Genomic DNA, 18,964 nt, shown 5'->3' with positions numbered 1-18,964 from the left:
ATGGACTAAAATCTCACGGCGGTCAATTCCAGGGTGCAATTCTACAGTCCGCCACAGGAGGGCCCCAATCGACCACAGAAGTGCTTGTAGCCAGAATCACGTTGTATTTTGAGGTCGCGAGTTTACATTAACGGAGAACAAAAGGAAACCCACGACCTCCTCCGCGGCCGTGGGTGTTCATGAAGCATATCTCTGAAACACTACCGTTAACATTGCCCCACGGCCCGTTTCCCCAACACTCCTCCGGGGGAAGCACGGGACCTACGTGCTCAGCGGGATTGGTCCATCGCACCGTGGGTATCAGTCCGCTAGCTAGCGGTCGTAGTACAGACCCGAAGTCCGGAGAAGAACCCTCACTTCGCCCTAACGCGTCAAGGTAAGGATTCATTTGTTTCCGAAAGTGTTTATTATTTTTTTTGTCATACTCTGGACGCGACTCGGCCGCTCGAGCATCCTCGCCTCAACATCTGTCTCTTGACAGCTGAGGCAGCTGCTAACGTTAGCGGAGCCGTTTGCCTCGTAGCTCCGTTTAGCTTCGTGGGACCTCAGACGACGAGGACTCGTTTCCTCCCGTGGATTTGGGATATGAATATTACTCGTGTTAATGTTCATGGTCGATGTGATGGTTCCCAGTTGTGAGTGTAAAGACAGCCATTGTTGACACACGCACACACCAAGGCTGAACCGTTGTGTGTGTGTGTGTTCCGGAAATTTAAGAGAGTTAATGCGTGTCGGTCCAGTGGTTTGATTGAGAGTTGATACCTAATGCTCAAAGTGAGTTAATGATGTAATGTAAACAGTTGTATTCTCATTGTTATTATCTGTAGCTCGTTAAGACTCCAAAATTGCATTGTCATATCATTTATACAATAAAGCATCACATATCGGCCCTAGTGTTGTTTTTTAAAATGATTTCTTTGTCAGTATTTTGATGTTTTTGGGATGTTTTTAAATGTGTAGCAGCACCTTGTTTAATCATACGATGACAGCCTTGAAATGCACCAGATTTATGTTGGTGATCAAATAGTAAATCCTATATCTTTGAGCTGGGAGAAAGCACTTTGTGTTTTACCAGATGGTCTTTGTTATCAAATGTGGCTCCATTTATCTATTCTATAGATGTTCATTACGTTGTGAAAACATATAAATATATGTTTAGATTTATCTGGAAAGAAATTATCCATTTGTCAATCAGCAAAACTACTAATAATAATCGAGTAAATCTTCAAGTCGTGCAAATATGCCAAACATTTGACAGTTTGTGCTTCTCAAATGTAAAAGTTGTCAGATGTCATTTATATATATATATACAGTATATTTGTTTTGCTTTTGGATAGTTCGTCAGACAAAATGATAAAGTTGAAGATGTCACCTCGGCCTCTTGGATGTTGTGTTGCACATGTTTCCCCATTTTTGAAGATACAAAAAACAATATATTGCGCTAATATCAAAACCATTTTTGTGGTTGATACAGCAGTGACTAGTTGTGGTTTATTTTGGAGTTAAATATGTTGACTACCAATTATATATTTCAGATTCTCAGTAGAAATGCGCTGTGATTGTGTGATGGCTGAGGACGCTCATCCCTCCATTTACAGGAGCTTATCTCTTGCACGGCTCCGCAGATCACTGACAGGGTTGCCCTGTTGATCTTTTAATGAAGCTGGGGATCCTCCTCTGCTCCAGATGGCCCAGTGTTGTACTTGTATGTCTGTGGGACCGTGTCTGTGTTGTTATTAATGCTGTACATGGCTTGGACCCCCTCAGGCTCTGATAAGTCCCCTCTCCCCCTCCCCGCCTGCCCACATAGTGAAGGTCAGCTCATGTGACTTTTGTTTACGATAAGAGGCGCAGTACGGCATCTGGAGTAGGCGGCATCTGTTGGCGTTTCGAAGGCTCAAATCTAACTGCTTGTTCTTCGTCTAGCTGTTGTGATCATTGGGGATCAGGGACATTTAGGGCATTAGCTCGCAGTTCAGCTATCCATGACATAGAGCATCTTTGTCTAGGAACAATAGAGACATATAGAGCTGCTTCGGGCCACCACGATCAGAGCCTTTTTTTTTACCCATGAATGTCTAGCAAAGGGTGATTTGATATTTCACGTTTTGCAGAAAGCTTTCCTGAAGCGTTAGATTGTGTCCAGTCCACCCTAATTTGAGGTGTGGGTGGGGGGCGACATAACTAAAAGAGATATGTCAAAGCAGCTTTCTCAGCTCCACGGTAAAGGATTTAAATGAATGCCAGGCTACTGTAGTTATAGTTTCAGAAACTCAATTCCCTAATAGTGTCTGTTGACACAGAAACACCGTCAAAAAATCAGTTTGCATTTAGTGGCCTCAAGCTACTGCGGATCCTGCCGTCCAGACAGCGACTACAGAAAATAAATCACCAAAGACAAAAGGAACCACAGTCAGACGGATATTCATGGTTAATTTCCAAACCCTGCTGGGCAGATAATGAGATTTGCAGTGATATTGCGTCTCTTGCTATAAATGATAATATCATGCAAAAGACATCTTCCCACCATCAATGTAGAAACTGCACTGTGAATGGAAATGGGCCTCGGTGCGTTTTTGAAAACAATTGTAACATTTGGGATTGACGTAACATCCCATAGTAATGATGATGGAGTACTTTTTGTAATGTAATTTTACAGCAAAAGAGACCAGGCAGTCAGGAAGTAAGTTCCTCTCATGAAACAGTGAAGCTCAGTAGGATACGTGGGGATTCTTTCTAGCTTTTTGTGAGTTTACAATGCTTTAAATAGGCTGGATATGAAGGTAGAGAGGCCGCCTGGAGTGGGCGTCTCTTCCCACACATGGTCCTCATTCTGAACTTGGCTGGAGCTTCCACTGTCTTGTTTTTCGCATAGTTTCCCTTTGTTTTCCTGTGTCTGAGATTTGCTGAGCTCCCACACACCAACAGTGTCACAATCCTGTCAAAACCATGAAAGCAGGAGATCGTCTCTCTCTCGGTCTTTCCACCCCTCCTTTCCTTCTCTCTCTCCATTCCTCTCACAGATAATAAGCTGAGTGGAGATGGAAATGGCCCTCTTGAAATTATGCAAAAAAGGCTTTGGTAAAATGCTGTATATATAATAATCAACCACGTTACATAACTGACATCAAAAGCAGAATGAAGCGTTGCTTTTATAGGCGCGTCAAATCTGTCCAAGTAAGAGGTGAAGTTTGTGATACGAGACTTGTTTGCATGCATTAATTAGCACCTCCCAGAATGTGTGGAAAAAGTCCAGATTATGTGGAACGAGCTGTCTCTCCTTATGTTTCACAGCTATTGAGCAGCATCTCTGATGCTTTTTTGCACACGCTTTCATATACCAACAACATGGTTCATGTTGGCCAGTCAAACTCTGCTCCAGCTGTGTGCAAAGGTAATTAAGCCAATCATGTCGCAGTTGATTTAAATCCGTTCCTGCATAACACAGAGGGGAATTCACTGGGCATCAGGACAGTAAAGGGAATATAGGTTCAGTTTAAGAAGCTTGCTGTTTATAAATAATTGTTCTTCCTACTTAACATAACATTTGTTTAGGCCTCCCTCAGTAATGCCAGAGTGTTTGTTTCATGTACCAAAGCAGGATGTTGGGGTTGAATATGGTTATTGGGACGACAGAATTTTGCAGGCCGACCCCGGATATCATCATCGCACTGGTTCCCTTGACAAAAAGCCAATGGGATTTTTCCATTTGGATTTTGGATTACTGCAGAAATTACGATCTGTGGCAAACAAACATTTACGATACTTACAAGTTATGGAAATGCAAAAATGCAAACACATTTCCAGGTTTAAGGACTTAAACAAGCTGAATGAGTAACCTTATCGCCAGGTGCACTCTGATCTGTCAGGTGTAAAGAGGGTGTCATTAATCTATATGTGTTTATGTTTGCAGACACTATGGTTAGCAGGTGTACATGTGTTACCTCACAACTTTCTCAAGATGATCAAGATAATTGTATGCTATGGGTTAGTAAAATGCATGCTCTATAACTTTGGACTGGAACGGTAAACCACAGGTCACCCTAAAATCAAATAAAAAATCCATATTTGTCTTGTTGTGAGCACTTCTTACATCAGCTTGAGTAACTGGGTCATGATTTCTGGAAAGAGACATAGCTGTTGAGTTTTTGATTTGTATTGTTTTGATGCTTTGACCACCACAAGCCAAGTGCCAAAGAGAAGGCAGACATCTTGACAGCCAATATATATATTTATATTTATATGTATATATATATATATATATATATATTTATATATAAATATATATATATACAGTATATATATATATATATGGCTGTCAAGATGTGTTTGATTTGGTGGTGAACTTTCCCTTTTAAAAGGGCTCAGGGGGCAAAGAATCTCGAGGACAACTGTTGCACTCAAGAGCATATACGTTCAGAGACGTCTTCCATGGTGAGATGGGGAGATGCTGTTGTGACCAACATCTAACCAGAGGAGATACTCTGTTGTTGGTTCTGTGAGTTGGCCTCTGATGGCCGCCACCCTGTCATTCAAGAACGATGCAGAGTCATAGGTTGGTGTAGGGGATGGTGGCAGAGGAAGGGGTTTGTAATAGTACTGTTATTAATCAAAATTCAAGACAGGAGTCCTCTCTTTTAGGGTAGCTATTGGGCAGTTGTTCTCCACATGTATTTTTTCTTCTTCTGCAATTTGCTCTTGTGTCTTAGGCACCAATTCCCCCCCTAGGCCCCCGTCTGATGGAGCAGTGGTTGTCAGTGAAGAGGCACCATGTTTCCCTGTCATGTGACCTCCTGGCCCACTGCTGAACCGCCAGCCTCCTGTGGTCATGCACCCCCAGCACAGCCCTCACAACTCCTGCCTGATCTGCTGTGCAGCTGTGCCGCTCCACCTTTGAACGCCCACTCTGAGACGCCGTCCCCAGACCCCATGGAGTCCCTTATCGTGGTCACGGAGTACGAACCCAGCAGGCCACCTGGAGACGCTGGGCAGGAGGAGGTAAGATGAAACATGGCTGGGTTACAATATATGTGTCTCAGATATGGAGCCTAATTGGATATTTGGACTTCTGCAGAATGAAATAATTGCATGGCACTGGATGATACATGGTCATGGTTTTTTTAATGAGGTTTTCAGATTTATCAAATCAACACTTTGAAGTTATGTCTTTAAGACCATGTAGGAAGTAAGCATTCTTACTTTGACATGCATTTATTGTTTTATTTCGACCCATAAATAAATCAAAATGTTGGGATAATGATACCGTCTCAACCAAAAGTACAGTTTTATCTCTGTTATATTGCATTGTGTTATATTGTACAGATATTACTGTTTTTGTGTCTCGTTAAAGAAAAAGAAAAAATAGTATATCAACATTATATTAATTATAATAATGCCTTGAATGGAAATGTAGAATACCGGCTGGAAAAGAGGAACAAACTACATACCAACCATCATATTAATACCAACACATAAACAGCCTTAGATATGTGAACATGCAAAGAAGGAAAATAAATATGATTTAAATGTGTCACATCTCAGGTCGAAGAAATGGACAGTTCTGAGATGCCCGAGCCAGCTTCCTCTATGGTGGCAGCTTTCCGGACTCCCTCCTGCGACCTGCTGTCCCACACAGTTGGCCGGTCAGAGGCTCTGCTCCCCGAAAGAGGAAGATTAAACATGTCAGACCGGAAACTATCTCTGCAGGAGCGCTCGCAATCTGCAACATCCCCTTGCAGCTCTCCGGGTCTCAACGGGCGTTACATCTACCCGTCATTACCCTACTCGCCCATCACATCGCCCCATTCCTCTCCACGCTTGCCCCGCCGGCCCACTGTGGAGTCCCACAGTGTTTCCATCACAGACCTCCAGGTATGGTCACGCCTTGAGGCGAACACGGTTCCAGTGTTAAGAATTTGAAATGTAAGGGAAAGTTGATATTGCTGCTCACAATCTGTCCCAGATATTATAATTACAATGAATCCTAGGAAGATAGCTAATTTGAGGCTCCGGCCAGTGTGATACTAATTGTGATTATATAATGAGTCTCTGCGCCATCAGACCAGTGTATTCCCTGAAGGACTACATTGCATACAGCGTTACACTTGAATGAACAAACAGACCAATGTTCACACAGTGCTCCTCTTAATCATCTGTTAGTTATCAAAATATCAGACTTGACTGAAAGTAAGCAGAACTACATGTGCGTTTGTCTTAAAAGCAGCAGCACACTGGTAAAGCCTGAGCTTTGTGGATGCAAAGGTAAGGTCGTACGGTCTCAGTAGATGTAGATAGTAGCTGTGATCCCTGTCACACATAGATACAAGTACCTGTACATGTAGATAGAATCTCTCTTAAGGGCTGCAGAGGTTGTCCTGTATTATATTCATGGCCTTGTTTGGCTTTCACGAAATCACCAATTTTTCGATATGAATAAGGTGGCATATTTTTTTTTAAATATCCTCTTTTAGTGAAACTTTGACACTTTTAGTAATCCAGTTCAGAGACCACCAATCAAATACATTTCATTTCGACATGTCTTTTTAATGAAGAGCTGGCTCGTCGGTGCATTGTTGGGTGTTTGCATGAATCATTCTCTGTAGGCTGGGTTCAGTTTGTTCTCAGCACTGAATGTGTTCCTTCCTATCACTCATTGCTTCAAATCCACACTTGCTTTTCACCAGAATAGAATACAGCTCAGGTTCCCCTAAAGACTACAAAATATACTACAAAACACATCCCACCTCTCAAAACTCCAACCTGGGACAGTGATGGAACACAGAAAAGCTGCCAATTGGAAGATATCAGGCATATCTTGGGATCACTGATGTGCAAAATGCTGCTCTTGTGAGTTTTGGTTGAAAATAGAAACGTAAAAAAAAGAAAAAATCATTGAAGGGAAATTTGATGGACAGGATTTCGTATGGCATTTTTAGGGAGAGCAGATTTTTTAAGAATGCTTTTGATGTATCTCTGGTATCTAACTGCTAAAATAGCCGGTGTGATTACATTTGAAAATAAACCATTTCCTCCTTCTCTCTCTCTCTCTCTCTCTCTTCAAGGATTGCGTTCAACTCAACCAGTACAAGCTGAAAGATGAGATTGGAAAGGTACCATCAGAGACAGCTCACTGAGTGTACCCTTCCACTGACTCTTGCATTTCCTTCGCCCTGCTGCCTACTTCATGTCTGTCAAGTAACGCCGCACATCATCAAGGACACGCAGTAACCGTCCCTGCTCTCCCCTCTCCCGGCTGTCCTCATTTCCCAAACTCTGTGTAAACTCCCGGGCCATGGAAGAGTTGGAAGATGGCCGAGAGGCTGGTATAAATAGCGCTCTCTACGGGTTGTGCAAGGCTTAGTGGATTCAAGTGTGCGTTTGTGTACTTGTGTGCACGTTTCAGATTGTGGGGTTCATGTGTGATGTGTGTGGTTTTGTTTAATGTGTGTGGTTTTGTGTGATGTGTGTGGTTTTGTGTTCAGCTGAGACTGTTGGAGCCCTTCAGGACTGTTGGAGAGGCTCTGGGACAGGAGGACGAGCACTGTGCTGCCTCTCCAATCTGCCCCCCCCCCCTCTCAGGTTTTTGGGCATGAAATTAATGCACACAGGCTACTAATTGGGCCGAGTTTTTTATCCTGAATTTCCTGTGTGTGTGTACGCGCGCGAGCACGTGCGCATGCAGGGGAGCTTGATAGCATAAATCAGATCCAGTTTCCTTAATTAGCCTGAAATGAAAAAATGAAAGGGAGAGATGATTTTAATTTCTCTGTTCTCACTTTGAAGCAGCTGGTACACTGTCACCCCACTCACTTCCCGTTTGTGTGTGTATGTTTGTGTCTCGTGTCTCGTGTGTTTTTGTACAAAGTGTGCTAATTTATTTTCACATGAAGAATGACAGCTGCTGAATCTCACTTTAATGGCTTGTGTTCTATTTGACTTATTCCCGGACCAGGGCTCCTATGGTGTTGTCAAGCTGGCTTACAACGAGGATGACAACACATACTATGTGAGTTCTTGTAGCGCACACAAAATACAGATGACATTTCCATTTGTCTAATACCTCATCATTATCAAATCCTTTTGTGACATTTAGTGATGAGATTTCATGTGAATCTGAAATGACATGAACATTTCTCCAGGTAATTGTGACAACACATCCACTCGAGACTTTTGCTGTTCAAGATTATTGCTGCAATCAAGCTGCATGATGTTGATAGGCAATGACATGGGGATTATTGTAATATTTCTGACAAAGCACCACATGTCACATTCACTGATTATATCATTGCCATAATAACAGATGGCATTAAGGCTATTAAATCCCCAGAAGAGGGAAAATATCTACCGAACAATGTAGCTGTCACACATTGCGCTCTTGGTTCAACATGTCCTTGATGGTTTAGTTTCGGTAATTGTTCAAGACCCACGCGCAGAGACAGACAAACATAGGCAGAGCAAGGAACACATGCTTATGTTTTAAGATCTAGCCGTCAAAAATAAATTGTTCGATGAGATGTTCGAAAGCATCTTTTATTTTGTGTCTATTGCTGTTTTTCCACTTAATCGTTTTTTAAAGGAAAACACAGTTTTCTGTGCTGTTTTATTCATGGCAAAGGAATGAACAATACACGCATGTTTGCATTTCAATAATCTTTCACCAGGGCTCTTTTGTAAGTCCAGCTTTTAAAAGCTTGTGTGCTTATGATGCTGGTGGGTGTTAGTAGTCACAAATACACAAAGGATGCTCAAGGGGAGGAGAGAAACGTATCGACGCTGGGATATTCATCTGTGAGTGGGTTCACTGTCAGATATGCCTCACCTCCCTCTGCTGTGTGTGACTCTTCTCTTTTGTCTACCTTTCTGTTCATATGTTCTCTGGCCTCTGTCCAAATCCATCTCCCGTTTTCTCCTGTAGGCAATGAAGATGTTGTCCAAGAAGAGGCTGATGAGGCAGGCAGGTTTCCCACGTAAGTCGAGCCAGGTGGTTGAAACAGCAAAGAGCACAGTCTCTTAACGCTCCAGTGGTGCATGAACACTGTATGAAACCCTGTCCTTCGTCCCATCCTGTCCCTCTGTCCTCCGCCAGGGAGACCTCCCCCTCGTGGAGCCAAGGCAGCCCCTGAGGGCCCCCCTCAGCCCAAAGGCCCCCTGGAGCGGGTCTATCAAGAGATTGCCATCCTGAAAAAGCTGGATCATTCTAATGTGGTGAAGCTAGTAGAGGTAGGTGCTGTTAATACATTTGGACTATCTTGATTTATTTGTAACTTTCATTTCAGGTAGAACAAGCAGGTATTGAATCGAATAATTAAATAAAGGCCCATCATATCTCATATATTTGTGAAAAAAGCAATGTGGCCTACTCAAGCTAAGACTGCCTGTGGGACGCCATTAATTGTGCCTCTTTTGTCTTAAGAGCAACATAGTCATGTTGCCAACTCACTTATGGAACAACTTGGAAAGAAACATGTGTTATCTCATATTTCATGTTTGCTCATTCAAACAATGACTGAAACTGTCCAGTGCTTTAAAGAGCCTCAAATACAACAAAACTGTGTGTGTGTATTGATTTGTACGGCATACAGAAGATGATCTATTGTGTGTGTGCGCGCATGTGTGTGTTTACACTCATTACCATTTCTGTCATTTGGTGCCAGGTTTTGGATGACCCCAGTGAGGACCATCTGTACATGGGTACGTAGTGGCCAGACTGTCAGCCTTCAGAACAACACATAGACATGCGCACACACACACACACACACACACACACACACACACACACACACACACACACACACATCACAGTCATACAATTAGCAAGCATACGAGAAAGATAATTTAAACCCATCTTAAAAGATGCTGTTCTTTAGTTTGTTTGTGTCCTTTTCATCACCAACTAAATCTGTGTTTCTGTCACAGTATTTGAGCTGGTCAAGCAAGGGTAAGCTAAGCCTCTTTTATTTTAATGATTGTGTCACTGGAATGAGCTTGTCTCATTAGTTATGATTGCTAATTGTGTGTATGTGTTTATGTATTAAGTGCTGTGATGGAGGTGCCGTCAGATAAACCTTTTAGTGAGGACCAGTCACGCTTCTACTTCCAAGATCTGCTCCGGGGAATCGAGTATTGTGAGTCTTCCAAACCTCCTTTTGCACTCATAACCCCAAACAATTTCAGGGCGTTATTCGCTCCTATCATATTTTACTCACCGTGGCCTTTCCACTACAACATTTAAAAGTCCTGCACCTTTATAGAAACAGCGCGGTAATAGCTAGAAGCAGATATCATTCAATAATGTATTTTGTGCAGTAAAACACAGTTTGTAATTCCATAAACCATAAGAAAGAAAAAATGCACAATGAATTTCTCTGAAGATGAAGCTTGTATTTAGATCTGCCTCATCCTACAGTTCTTCCACGTCATTTATAGTCCTTCGTCTGTGCTGTTCTTGACTCAAGCCATCCACAAGACTCATTTCACATCAGCTCAGGAGCTCTCAGCAAGAGGTTTGGCACAGTGTCGCCTAGGAGACGAGGGAAGGAGGTGTAGGGCTCTGCACCAGGGACGCTGGAGCTGTCAGGATATTCATTTTCATTTCATTAGCACTAATTGTAAGTTGACAAGGCTTGATGGTTAGTTTATGGCTGTAATAGCTGAAACGTTATCCAACATCTTGCCAGCATGCCAGATTCCTGCATACGGAACCACGGCATTTTAATTTTTCACAATGAGCCAACAACTGATTTGTTTACAAATGAAAATAAAAAACACTGAGAGGGTAAACATTTTATTTTAACACCCCCCTCTCTCCGCTGCACTGGAAGAGAATATTCACTCAAGCAGAATTCCTCAAATGGTATATTGTTGCTGTAATATTTTGTAATGATTTTTTTCTATTTCAACAGTACATTACCAGAGGATCATCCACAGAGACGTCAAACCGTCCAACCTGTTAGTGGGAGAAGACGGACACATCAAGATAGCAGACTTCGGAGTCAGTAACCAGTTTGAGGGGGCTGATGCTCTCCTGACCAGCACAGTGGGAACGCCTGCTTTCCTCGCCCCTGAAGCGCTCTCTGAGACCAGAAAGAACTTCTCTGGAAAGGTGAAGGAACAGTCGGCTAACTAGTGACCTCTGGAGATGATTTGCAGGAATGCATGAACCTTTTTGTTTTAGTTCCTAAATCTATATGAATCATCATCTTAGAATTTACCATCCTAGGGGACAGAATACATGTTGGTGGATTTCAACTATCATACCCTGAAATAACAATTTCCTAACATAAAATGATGATGTTTTTTTCTCCATGAAGGCATTGGATGTGTGGGCCATGGGGGTGACACTTTACTGCTTCGTCTTTGGAGTGGTGAGTGTGTGTGCTTTGGCAAAAATAGACAGTAGACTTGTGTTTGTTGTTTTGGAGATTCTCCTGAATGACTGCTTCTCTTTCTTACATTCCCAGTGTCCATTTATGGACGAGCGCATCCTTAGTCTTCATCAAAAGATCAAGACGCAACCTGTGGAGTTACCTGAGCGGTGAGCTCTGCTTCTCAAATATTTTTGCAGTTGTTTTTTATATGAATACATGTCTGTTTTCCTTTGTCTCTTACTTCGCAAAATGTGATTTAAATGTAACTTAATCTGTTGCTGTGATTCTTTCTGTCTCAACAGTGCTGACATCTCAGATGATCTCAAAGATTTGTTGCTGAAAATGCTGGACAAGAATCCAGAGACCAGAATATCAATCCCACAGATTAAGGTGAGGACTGGTCTCCATTACTATGCATTTAAATTTCAGTAAACCACCTGACACAGAACAAGAGAAGAATCGTCTGACTAAATGCTCCTGAGTGTGCAGTGTGTAGAATTTGGCGACATCTAGTGGTGAGGTTGTAGATTGCAACCAACTGAAACTTCTCCCATGTTGTGTCGGAGAACTACGGTGGCCCTTTCTAGAGCCAGTGTTTGGTTTGAAAGTCCCTCAATGACGTGCATCTTTGGAATCAAAATTAAAAAGATGAAGAACACCAGTGTTCTCCTCATATTTGCGTTCAGGTGCACCCATGGGTGACGAGGCACGGTGCTGAGCCTCTTCCTCCTGAGGATGACAACTGTTGTACGCTAATTGAGGTGACCGAAGAGGAGGTGGAGAATTCTGTTAAACACATCCCCAGCCTGGCTACAGTGGTGAGTTAATGCACTTGTTAAAGAACAACACAGTCATTTCCAAGTCTGATTTGTTAAATATCACCGTGTTTCACATTTATGAAAGACGCATGGAAACATAACTGAGAATTAATGATTTTCAGATAAATTGCTAATTAATTGTTGATTCTCTGTATATTTATATGTAATTTATATGTCAGTCACATTGTACCACCCCCATACACCACTACCACCTACTGGATTACCCTCTCTGCACTTTGTGCTTGTGCTCCTGTATGACTCATTGAATCGTGTGGATTTACTTTCATTAATTTTCCTTACTCAATGCCAAATGAAAGACATGAATGCTTTGAATGATGAATATGAAGCCTCTGAGCGCTTTGTTTTTTTTCTATAACCATCAGTGAAGTGCTTCAGATAAATGGACAGACACAGCATGTATTATGTGTGTACAACGTTTGAATGTAGAAATTCATCAACCCTCCAAATTCACCACATTTGTTGTCATGCTGTCATTCATTCTCGCAGCATTACACCCAAATGCATGTCCTATGATTTCTACATAGTTTGAGCTCGGTGCTGTGTGTTATTCTATATAGATAGACTATAGCTTCTAGTAAAACAATTACGCTCTTTATGAAGTTAATGCAATAAAGAAGTGTTGATGTTGCAATGACCTCACCATTGTTTTACAACCGAACATTGTTTAGAATTAAAATCCACAGCATAGTTTTTGTATTAGTGTATGATAGTTGGCTATTCGTCTTCAGATCATGGTGAGAACGATGCTGAGGAAGCGCTCCTTCGGGAACCCCTTCGATTGGGGTCGTAAAGAGGGGCAAACGCTGAGGTAAGGATTGTTTGGAGACACACTACAGACTCTAAACTCAGTTGTACTCATACTCTTGCAGTAATATGAGGAGTCATAGTACACGTAGCAGTGTGCTGTCGCCACCATATTCTCTCTTCGAGCTGCTGGGTTCTCTTCTACTCGTATACTTGTCAAGTATCCTGTTATTATTTCTCTTCTCCCTCTCCTGCCCTGCAGGAAAGGCAGAGCAGGCAAAGTGAGGTACTGCTACATTCATTGTAACCAAAGAAGGTAAATAACTTTAGGACGTCTCCTGCCTGCTGTAGTACTGTTAAGTGCTGACCCCTAGCATGATATACGCAGCTGTTTTTCTCATTATTGTTTTAATGCTCCAACAGTCTTGAGTTTGAAAAGTAGCCTGTGCTCGTTGGTGACAAGCCATCTTCGGAAATGCTTCTGATGAAGCATTGGGAGTGTAGTGCAGCAACTCCCATCTGACGATATCACAAATTATAGTCATTAGAGCGATTTAAATAGCTAAATAAATGATTAAATGGATAATTGAAAATCTATTGGATGCTCATAATGACAAATGACTATTAGATCATTTGCATTATCTCCAAAAAAGCTAGCTAAAGCAAAATGGGACTACTTTGTAGTGACCAGAGCTTCTTAAATTATGAGCACCTGATCTGTGGAATAATTGAGAATAATATGGGGATGGACAAAATATCATGAACTTATTTATAATTCAGTATTATTTGACACTGTGTCAGAGAGGCATTGATGCAACATTGCAGCAAGGCTGCTGTTTGTGGTATTGTGTTGATTGGGGTTTTATTAAGTGTACACGTGTTAATGTGTAATGCGGCTAAATATAACAGTGCCACACTTAGTAGCGTTTTAAGTAGCAGTCACTCATTCATCATGAGCCCGCAGCATCCTTTTATCTTGATAATCTCTTTGCATGAAGCATCCGAAGGAACTGCAAATGAATAGTTCTTTGTGTCGCTCCTGGAACTAAATAAGTCACTTCTTTCATAGAATGTTCCCTTCCTCTCGCCCTTTTATTTCCATTTTCTTTATTTTGTTGCGTTTCCCCTTATGTATGATGTGTAAACTTGCCCAACAGCAATTCCTTCGTGCTAGCTGCCTCACAGTGTGTGAAAATGTAATGGTTGGTTTCAGTTCCTCAGCGTAGCTTCACAATATCTAACTCCTTCCTCTGCTCTGTGATACAGGATGGGTGGCGGGCGCACAGCAGCGCTGTCACTAATGCTGTGTCTCTGGTGTGTTACTTAGGAAACAGGAGAGCGGTGATGGCATGAGGAGTGTGGACCTGCCCTACGTGGGAGAAGACGAGGCTCTTTCCTGATGCAGAGGGTTCATAATGCACGCTGGTATCTGCCCGCCTGTAACCACACAGCACAACACCCCCTTTACTCACAGTTTTTATACTGGCGGCCTACACCTGTGTACATTCCCTGGGACGTGGACAAGAGTGACGGACGCAGAAAAGAAAGAGAAATGAAGATCAGAAAGCAACAATTTGATTTATTTTTCTCTTCTGAGGCTCAGTTGGGGGTTGTGGGACTTGTGACTGTCCCATGGGAACTTTCCATAAGAGAATCCTCCTGAACATTGAACCTGCCTTCAGCTCTTATTGCCCAACCCACTCCTCTCATCCTGCATGCATTTATTGTCATCGCATGCTTCGTCTCAGGCTTCATTTGTACAGCTTTGTGTTTTATTGTCGTTAGCCACTTGTGTTTCTCCTTGTCTTGTCTTGACACTTCTTTCAGGTACACAGGGCGTGGCAACAGGCGATGGGGGTGGTTAATGGGGAGGGGTGGTTGTCTTGACCATCAGCTCCACATTCTCTTTCGTAGAGCAGGTTTATTGACAATGATTGTCTGGTTCACTCTGCTTTGAAGTAGCAGTGCCCAGTTTTGTAACATATTTTAGGGTGAAGAATCTGTACAGTTTTCCCAAAAATGAAAAAAAGGGGGAGTGAAGAAATGTTTACTTCAGTGAATGCATGTGTTTACGTTCCCAATGCAAAGACTCTATAAGCTATTTCTAAACATGCGCACCGACACAGTTGTTTGATGCAATTTGTTTCCCGTATTATGAAAGCTCCCATTTACTGCAATCAATAGAACGCATAAGAAACTGGTGACGTAGTGCTTTGTGAACAGTCACATGCATCATCACTGCATTCAAGATAGCAAAGAGAGGCGGGATTGTCTTCTTTTGCAAAGCTAGTGCTTCTCGTAATTTTTTTTCAAAGGAATATTGATCGGATTTTTAGGTGTTTGCTTTATAATTTTTTTAATTCATAGAGCTACAACTATAATCGTAATGAACTACCAAATGCATATGAGAAAAACAGAAGTTCGCTTCTCTCCCAATTATTCGGACAGGTTGTGTGTTGTAATTCTGAGGAACAGAGTTTTAACTGTGTCATTTATTTCTTTCACTAATTTATTTCTTTCACCTCTCAAAGTGGATGTTTGTATGTAGACTGAAAAAAAAAATGATTGAACCTCAAGTTACAATTTTTTGAATGTTCTGTTTTGTAGTGTAATACTTTCCTGTGTTATTTTAAAAGCACACATTTTCAGGGCACCAAAAACATGAATTATTTCTAATTATTTGAAAGTGTAGAACAGTACCTTAAAGAAAAACCAACCGTAAACTATTTGTTCTTTATTGAACTATGAGAGCTGGCGACTGAAGTCAGTTTTGAGATGGAAGCATAGTGCCGCTGCAGACCTTATGTACAAATCTATGCATGCCATATCTGTAGAGGTGTTGACCTTAGAAAGTCTTCTTTGAAGGGAGGAGAAGGCCACGGATATTTAAAATTAATTTCAAGTACTTGTCTGTGTATTGATGTGTTTCACTTTAGATGATCCCAAAGCAGCTCATTTGCATTTTCCACTTTTCTTTCCTTTTGTTGATCTTATGTTTTCAGTATAAGTATAGATAAAAGGCATTTGATGAGTCTCCAACAAAGACTATTGACACAATATGAATTATAACATGTATTGCTTCCACACACTAATTATGTCAGCACTAATGTGTTTTAATGTATGAGAAAGGGACTTTTTTAACTTACTACTTGCATGTCACTCTGAAGTGTCTGTTTTCTAAGACCAGTACTATGCATATAATGTGTCTCTGTATGGCACAGTGCCATGTACAGTGGCTAGAAGAGGAGGGCATATGTGGTTCACTGATTCTAATTTTGTTTTGTTTTTTTGCTTACCCAAAGTGTTTAACAGAATGATGTAATTAAGTTGTACTCCTTATTGTGGAGTGTCGCCAATAGAGACGCACACTCTGGCTTTACATTTCCATACAATTATTGTACTGTACTTCTAAATTATATAACTCGATGATGATAGCCAACGATCTTTTATTGCCCATTATTTAGCCCGAGAATTAATTGCAAAAATGACTCAGTTTGTGTTATTCTGTGAAATGTTACCTCATTTGCTTTCCACACATTTATGAGAGATTTTACATTCGGTCATACTGTAAGTCTCTTTTGTCCTCGAAGATAAAGTTTTAACCTCGAGGAGAACCACGGAGGTACTTCCCCTTTGGTGTGAATATTTTGACCTTAACGACCAACAAGAATCAACCGACGGACAGTTTGAGTCTGACTGCATGGTGACAGTGCAAGCCACAGAAAAGATGTGAGATTAATATTTTATACATACAATATTTAATCTTGTAGTTAGTTTCAATACAGTCTTTGCCTATGATTGTCATAAGGGCCTGGCTAAGTGGTGAACCTTTATTGCTCTCATGGTTTTGTATTCAGCAGTGTAAATGTATTTAATTAAGAGCTTCGGGGTGTCTTTCCCCTGAAATGCATGCCCACATACTGATATTGTCACAGCATGAGACAAAACGGGACCTTTCAATTAATCATTCTATACATACTGTATCTACATCTTTGAATAAAATATTATTGCCTTTCTGTGATGTCCTTGCTCTGATTGTTGTTGAGCTTTGTGATAACAGTTCCAGAGATACACCACCAGAGGGTGCTGTGCAACACAACAATTCAGAAGCTGTAAGATACTCTTGAGAGCCTGAATAACACATTTAGTTCCTTTCTGGTAATTGTGATGACAGCACATTTTTGACATCTGCCATATTTTTCCAACTGCTTTAAATGTGATGCATTTAAACATCATCTACCTTCAAACTATGTATTAATTAGAGCTTTTTTGGATTTAGATTTTACTAGATTTAGAATTCCCAGTTAGTATATATATATATAGTGTTTATAGTGTAGAATGTATTTATGTGCTCAGTATATTTCTGTTGAGTTTACTCCGTTTTGAATTTATTTTTACACAAAAGGAAACCCGCATTTAAGTGTTAATACCTTAGTGACAGAAGTAGTTCCTCCAAATGCCACTAGATGCTGACGTTAAGCAAACTGATGAAAAAAGACATAAGGGTTTGACCATGTTGATAGGTCAGTCAGATTTTAGTATAAATATAGATGTATTTCTCTTTTCAGTTTCAAATAAAAGAGAAAAGTTGTTGAAATGGTGTTCCTCAGAAATTAATTGATATTTTCTTACATATAATACATAGTGCACCATATCTACATTGCATTTCAGTGTTACCAATGTCCATTTAGAACATGTTTTAATATGAAAAGCAAATTCTTTGGTTTTGAAAAGATTCAAAGATTTAAAGATTTAAATAGTAGAAACAGTTGACAAATCCATGATTCATAGACAAATAATGAAAAAATTGACCAACTCCTATCAGCTAAGTGATGCCTAAATCTCCAGTTTCCTATGCTATTTGTCTTAATATATGGATACTCAGTGCTGATATTTGCATAGTCATGATGTTGACTTGTCACTAGTGGCCTTTGTGCTGCACTGGTCAGTTTATGGTGTGAAAAATATGTCAACATGCAAGAATCTCCACACTTCAAAGGGTTTCACACATCACAGGGAACAAAGGTGTGACACTGACTTTCATGGCCTTCAAGGTCTCAATTATGTTCCTTTATGAGTTGAGGAAATTAAATGACACATTTAGCCTCGAAGGTTTAAGGTTAGCAGTTCATCCGTGTTGCTATTGAGTTTCACGCAAAGATTAATATTTTAATATTATCAAATTATTATAAAAATACAGTGTAAAGTTATTTCTCATCATGACATCCAAAGTGCAAGTTGAAAAAAGGCCTCTGGGCCTGAAGCCCATCAACAATGAGGTTGAGAGCAATGCATCGTTCGTCCTATGAGAAATAGGGCAACTGCAGTTCAGAGGCCATTTTGAGTCGTGAACTGTGGTGTTATGCCCCCGCTGGGCCACATAAGGGAGCCTAAAAGCACACATCAGCAAATGAGAAGTGCTGATTGTGACAGAATCGGAGCCTTCACTTTTCATGCACAGTTAATTGTTTACCTGCTGCAGACTGCCAGAGGTAAAATGCACTAAAACAAAAACAACAAAAAGCTTGTTCAGCATTCTGTAAAGCTGCACGCTCGTATGCCTCCTTCTGCACGTGAGATGTTTTGGCTCAGTGGGACCCATTTCTTACATTACTCTGCCTTTTCCATGCCGCCCAATTAAATCTGATTGCAATCTCTGGCTTCCAAAAAGAAAGATTATCACATCAAAAGAAAAGAAGTTAAAAAGGTAGAATAAAGAACAAAAGAACCTTTCAATTAGTAGCAATAGACTTGCTGCCAGTGCTACAGGTGGACATATTAAAGGAGTGAATGATGGTACAAAAAGCCTTTAAAGTGAGAAAGAACTCAAATGAGGCACTTGACATCAGTCATGAACATTAAAGATAGTCAGAAGGAATGCCAGTCCTGAAGTAGCCGCTGAATGGAGATGAAGAATGTGAAGCACCATCTCTTTGTTCAACTCACATTTGAATAGCTAAGTAGTCTTCGATAGGAAAGAGAGATTTGGAGATCAACCCGTGTGACTGACTTTAT

The 18,964-nt window shown here is 41.0% G+C and overlaps 1 protein-coding gene across 2 annotated transcripts; it reads left to right on the top strand.

Moving 5' to 3' along the window:
• Positions 1–66: 66 nt before the first annotated feature.
• LOC117740388 (calcium/calmodulin-dependent protein kinase kinase 2) lies at positions 67–16,965 on the top strand. 2 transcript variants are annotated; one of them, XM_034546761.1, is made up of 18 exons: positions 86–376; positions 4,710–4,998; positions 5,542–5,871; positions 7,062–7,109; positions 7,952–8,005; positions 8,915–8,966; positions 9,086–9,219; positions 9,654–9,690; positions 9,916–9,937; positions 10,036–10,124; positions 10,902–11,101; positions 11,310–11,363; positions 11,460–11,533; positions 11,669–11,756; positions 12,053–12,184; positions 12,934–13,013; positions 13,212–13,265; positions 14,277–16,965. In XM_034546761.1, exons 2-18 carry the CDS (start codon positions 4,771–4,773, stop codon positions 14,347–14,349), a joined length of 1,749 nt encoding a protein of 582 aa, XP_034402652.1. In that variant the 5' UTR covers positions 86–376; positions 4,710–4,770; the 3' UTR covers positions 14,350–16,965. The 2 variants fall into 2 exon arrangements, with proteins under 2 accessions (XP_034402653.1, XP_034402652.1); XM_034546762.1 differs by lacking the exon at positions 13,212–13,265 and having other exon boundaries at positions 67–376.
• Positions 16,966–18,964: the final 1,999 nt, after the last annotated feature.

The sequence above is a fragment of the Cyclopterus lumpus genome, chromosome 12 (genome assembly GCF_009769545.1).
Source record: "Cyclopterus lumpus isolate fCycLum1 chromosome 12, fCycLum1.pri, whole genome shotgun sequence".
NCBI classification, from domain to species: domain Eukaryota; kingdom Metazoa; phylum Chordata; class Actinopteri; order Perciformes; family Cyclopteridae; genus Cyclopterus; species Cyclopterus lumpus.
Note: the sequence above shows the minus strand (reverse complement) of the source record. Positions and strands in the feature narration are given on the sequence as shown.